General features: G+C 59.5%; 2 protein-coding genes across 2 annotated transcripts in view; one reads left to right on the top strand and one right to left on the bottom strand.

Moving 5' to 3' along the window:
* LOC108445757 (collagen alpha-1(XVII) chain-like) overlaps positions 1-104 on the top strand; it is a 3,020-nt gene extending 2,916 nt beyond the window's left edge. The window contains exon 4 of the mRNA XM_017730525.1: positions 9-104. Within this exon, the coding sequence (XP_017586014.1) occupies positions 9-104 (96 nt within the window). The remainder of the gene's footprint in view (positions 1-8) is intronic.
* Positions 105-967: 863 nt separating this feature from the next.
* Positions 968-3,141, bottom strand: part of LOC103613074 (zinc finger protein 777-like) — a 6,850-nt gene continuing 4,676 nt past the window's right edge. Inside the window, exon 7 of the mRNA XM_017730524.1 lies at positions 968-3,134. Coding sequence (XP_017586013.1) covers positions 2,718-3,134 — 417 coding nt within the window. The 3' untranslated portion in view covers positions 968-2,717. The remainder of the gene's footprint in view (positions 3,135-3,141) is intronic.

The following is a 3,141-nucleotide window of genomic DNA, read 5'->3' as shown; positions in this document are numbered from 1 at the left end:
ACCACCAGAAGGTGCACGCCGTGGCCGCCTCTCCGGCCGGCAGCTTGCCAGGACACGAGCCGGAGCTGGAACCCTGCAAGGCTCTGAGCCAGGATGATCGGTAGCCAGAGGGCTGGAGAAGGGAAGGGACAGTGGTTCTTCAGCGGTGGGACATGCTGGGCAGCTGGGACTTGCGGCACCACCGGGAGTTTGTCCGCGATGCCGTGGGACTTGTGGCACCACCTGGGTCTCAGGATGAGGAGCAGGAGGAGGAGGAAGGAGGCTGCTGTGCTGTTCCGGCAAGGAAGGGCCCAGGGTGGATGGGACCGGCCACGAGGCAGCAGAGGAGGGTCAGCAGCCGGAGCCGAGCTGGGCGGTGCCGCTGCCCCGTGGATTCAGCAGAGGAGTGGCTGTGTTGGATCCCATGGAATGGTGGAACTCGGGTTGTTTGAACACCACCACCGTGCAGGGAGGTGGCCTGGGGGCAGTTGGTGGCCCTGAGAAGGCTGTGGGGGCTGGGTGGCAGGAGCAGCCGGGAAGAGAATCAGATAAAAGACTGAGCTGCTGTGGTCTCCTGTTGTGCTCCAGGGTGGGCGAGGGGCAGCCTGGGGGGTGACATCCCTGGCTCAACAAGGATGGGGCCATCAAGGGAGGAGTGCAGAGCTGCCTGCTGGGAATGTGTGATGGGAATGTGGAGCAGTCCCACAGGAATTCCCCATGGGATTTGCTGTAGGATCTGGGCTCCACGGGACTCCCTGGCAGTGCTGAGGGACACGTCCCACCCCTGGTGGCCAGGGCCACTCCATCCCCGGTCCTTCCCTGCTCCCCTTGGCCGCTCGTCCTTCCCAGCTGGGGTTCCACAACTCTCCCAGTGGGGGGCTTTGGAGCTGCTGGCAGTGACTGCCAAAACCCTCCCAGTGAGAGCTGTCGTGGCTGATCCCAGTTCTGCGCCCACAGGCGCCAGCGCAGCCCCCAAAGCAGCCAGACATAGAGACAAATACTTTATTGATTCCACAGCCTGAGAAAGGGATTGGGAATGTCGTAGGAAATGCTGGTCCCGCTCACAGCAGATTTAGAAATGCCTGGTTGGGGCCCTTCTGCTGGCCTGGGGGGATTCACCTACCAGCAACACCGGCACACCAGCTCAGCCATGCCCCTGGGATAAACCGGGGAGCACTGGGATCTCTGCCTGGGCAGGGATAACAGGGATAACCAGCCACTGGCTCACTGCCAGATCCATGGCCACCATGGGACCATAAGGCATCAACCACCCCTGTGTCCTGCTGGGGACACAGAGTGACCCATCTGCCACTGTCACCCCTCCCAGCTCCTGCTGCAGTCCAGGAATGCTCCACAATGCAATCCCAGGGGCAGGAATTGTGAGACACTGGCCCAGGGGAACAGTGGGATGTCATGTGTATCTCTGTGGAGCAGCTTAGATACTGCTGCCTGTCCCGTGGAGCAGGAGGTAGCTGAGGATCACACCTGGATGTGGCACATCCCTCAGCTCCCAAAGCTTCCCCAGCAGCACCATCACACCTTGGGAGTGACTGGAATGAAAGATGGGAAAAGCCTGCCAGTTCCCAGTGCTCACTGCTTGGAGAGGGCCAGAGACTTCAAGATATCAAATAATTACATCAAACAACTCAAAGAAAACAAAAAAAACCTACAAAACTAACTAAACTCAGGAGTCCCAACAGCTGCTCCATTGGGCCCGCATGGTGATGGCTCCAGGTGGGATGTGCTCCCTGTGCACAGCCAGTGTGTGGAATGTGTGTGGGGCTCTGGCCAAGGACACTGCTCCAGGGGACACCGGAGCAGCGCCAGGCCTGGCTTCCACGGGCTGCCTCCGGGCAGATCCCCCTCTCCCTGACTGAGGTAGCTGCAGAACTGTTTTCCCGTAGGATTCATTATGGTGGGATTTTGGGCAAAAGGGGATGAGCTGTGGTTGGGAGAGTGGGAGTTTCCTCCAGAGCTGAGGGGCTGCTCCATGCAAGCGGATCCACAAGGATCAGGGGTGCTGCTGCAGCATGGGGCTGGCTGACCCGTCAAGTATTCCTAAAATGACTCTGCACCCATGCAGGATGGTCCCGAGGGTGCCTGTGGCCTTCCTGATGGACCTGCCGGGATCCCTGGAATACGCCAGCACAGAATATTGGGGTTTGGTTTGTCCTCCGGATCCTCCAGTGTAAAGCTCCAGTGTTCCCGACCTGCTGGAGGGGGTGTTGGCTGATCTCCTCCCCAGGGTGGGGGGTGACAAGCGTGGCCAGGATGCGGTGGGGTCTCAGAGATGTCATGCTCTCTTCATCCGGTGTCTTTGTCAGGAAGCTTGGTCCATGGAGCAAAGGGCTGCTTGGGAATGCTGCCAGCTCCATTCCCTTCTGCCTGTCCTCTTCAGTTGTGTTCCCAAACACAAGGGGGCAGTTCCAACATCAAGGAACGTGAAAGCTCTGCTCCTGTTTGACCAGGATTCACCTGGTCATCTCCCAGGAGTCAGCCTGGGAAAATTCCAAGCATCAGCCAACAGAAACAAGTCAGTGGAATGGTGAATCATTTTGGATCACTGGAGGCTTCCACAGTTTGCTCTCTGTTGCGGTTTCCAAGCTTCCCATTCTTTCTACAACCCAGGAAGCTCCTAAAACGTAGCAGATTCCCAATCCCGGTGTCCCAGCAGGTGCAAACCCAACAAACTCACAGCTTCTCTCCAGGGACATGCACAGTTCAGATCTGTCCCGTGGTCATTTCTCCATCATCCCTGAAGCCACTGCCCTCGATCCCAGCTGGACCACAGGCTGCACGGCTTTCCCGATGCAGTCAGGGAGCGGGGAGCCTTTGTCCGGCAGCCCCAGTGGTGTCGCTCCCAGCAGGAGCACGTTGGGTGGGCTCGCTTTTGCAGCCTCAGGGCTCCTGCTCCCTTGGGAAAGGCTCCTCTCGGCCTCAGGAGCCCTGTGCTGCGGGGATGCCGGGATAGCAGCGGGGGCCTGGGCATTCGCCTCCTGCTGGAGCGCGGCCAGAGCCCGCTCGTGGATCTTCTCGTGGCGCAGGAGGTGATTCCGGCGGGTGAAGCACTTGTTGCAGGAGCTGCAGCAGTAGGGCCGGTCCCGCGTGTGGGTCTGAAGGTGCCGCTGCAGCGACATGGAGCAGGACAGGAAAGTCTTGGAA

The sequence above is a fragment of the Corvus brachyrhynchos genome, unplaced genomic scaffold (assembly GCF_000691975.1).
Source record: "Corvus brachyrhynchos isolate BGI_N302 unplaced genomic scaffold, ASM69197v1 scaffold843, whole genome shotgun sequence".
NCBI lineage: Eukaryota > Metazoa > Chordata > Aves > Passeriformes > Corvidae > Corvus > Corvus brachyrhynchos.
Note: the sequence above shows the minus strand (reverse complement) of the source record. Positions and strands in the feature narration are given on the sequence as shown.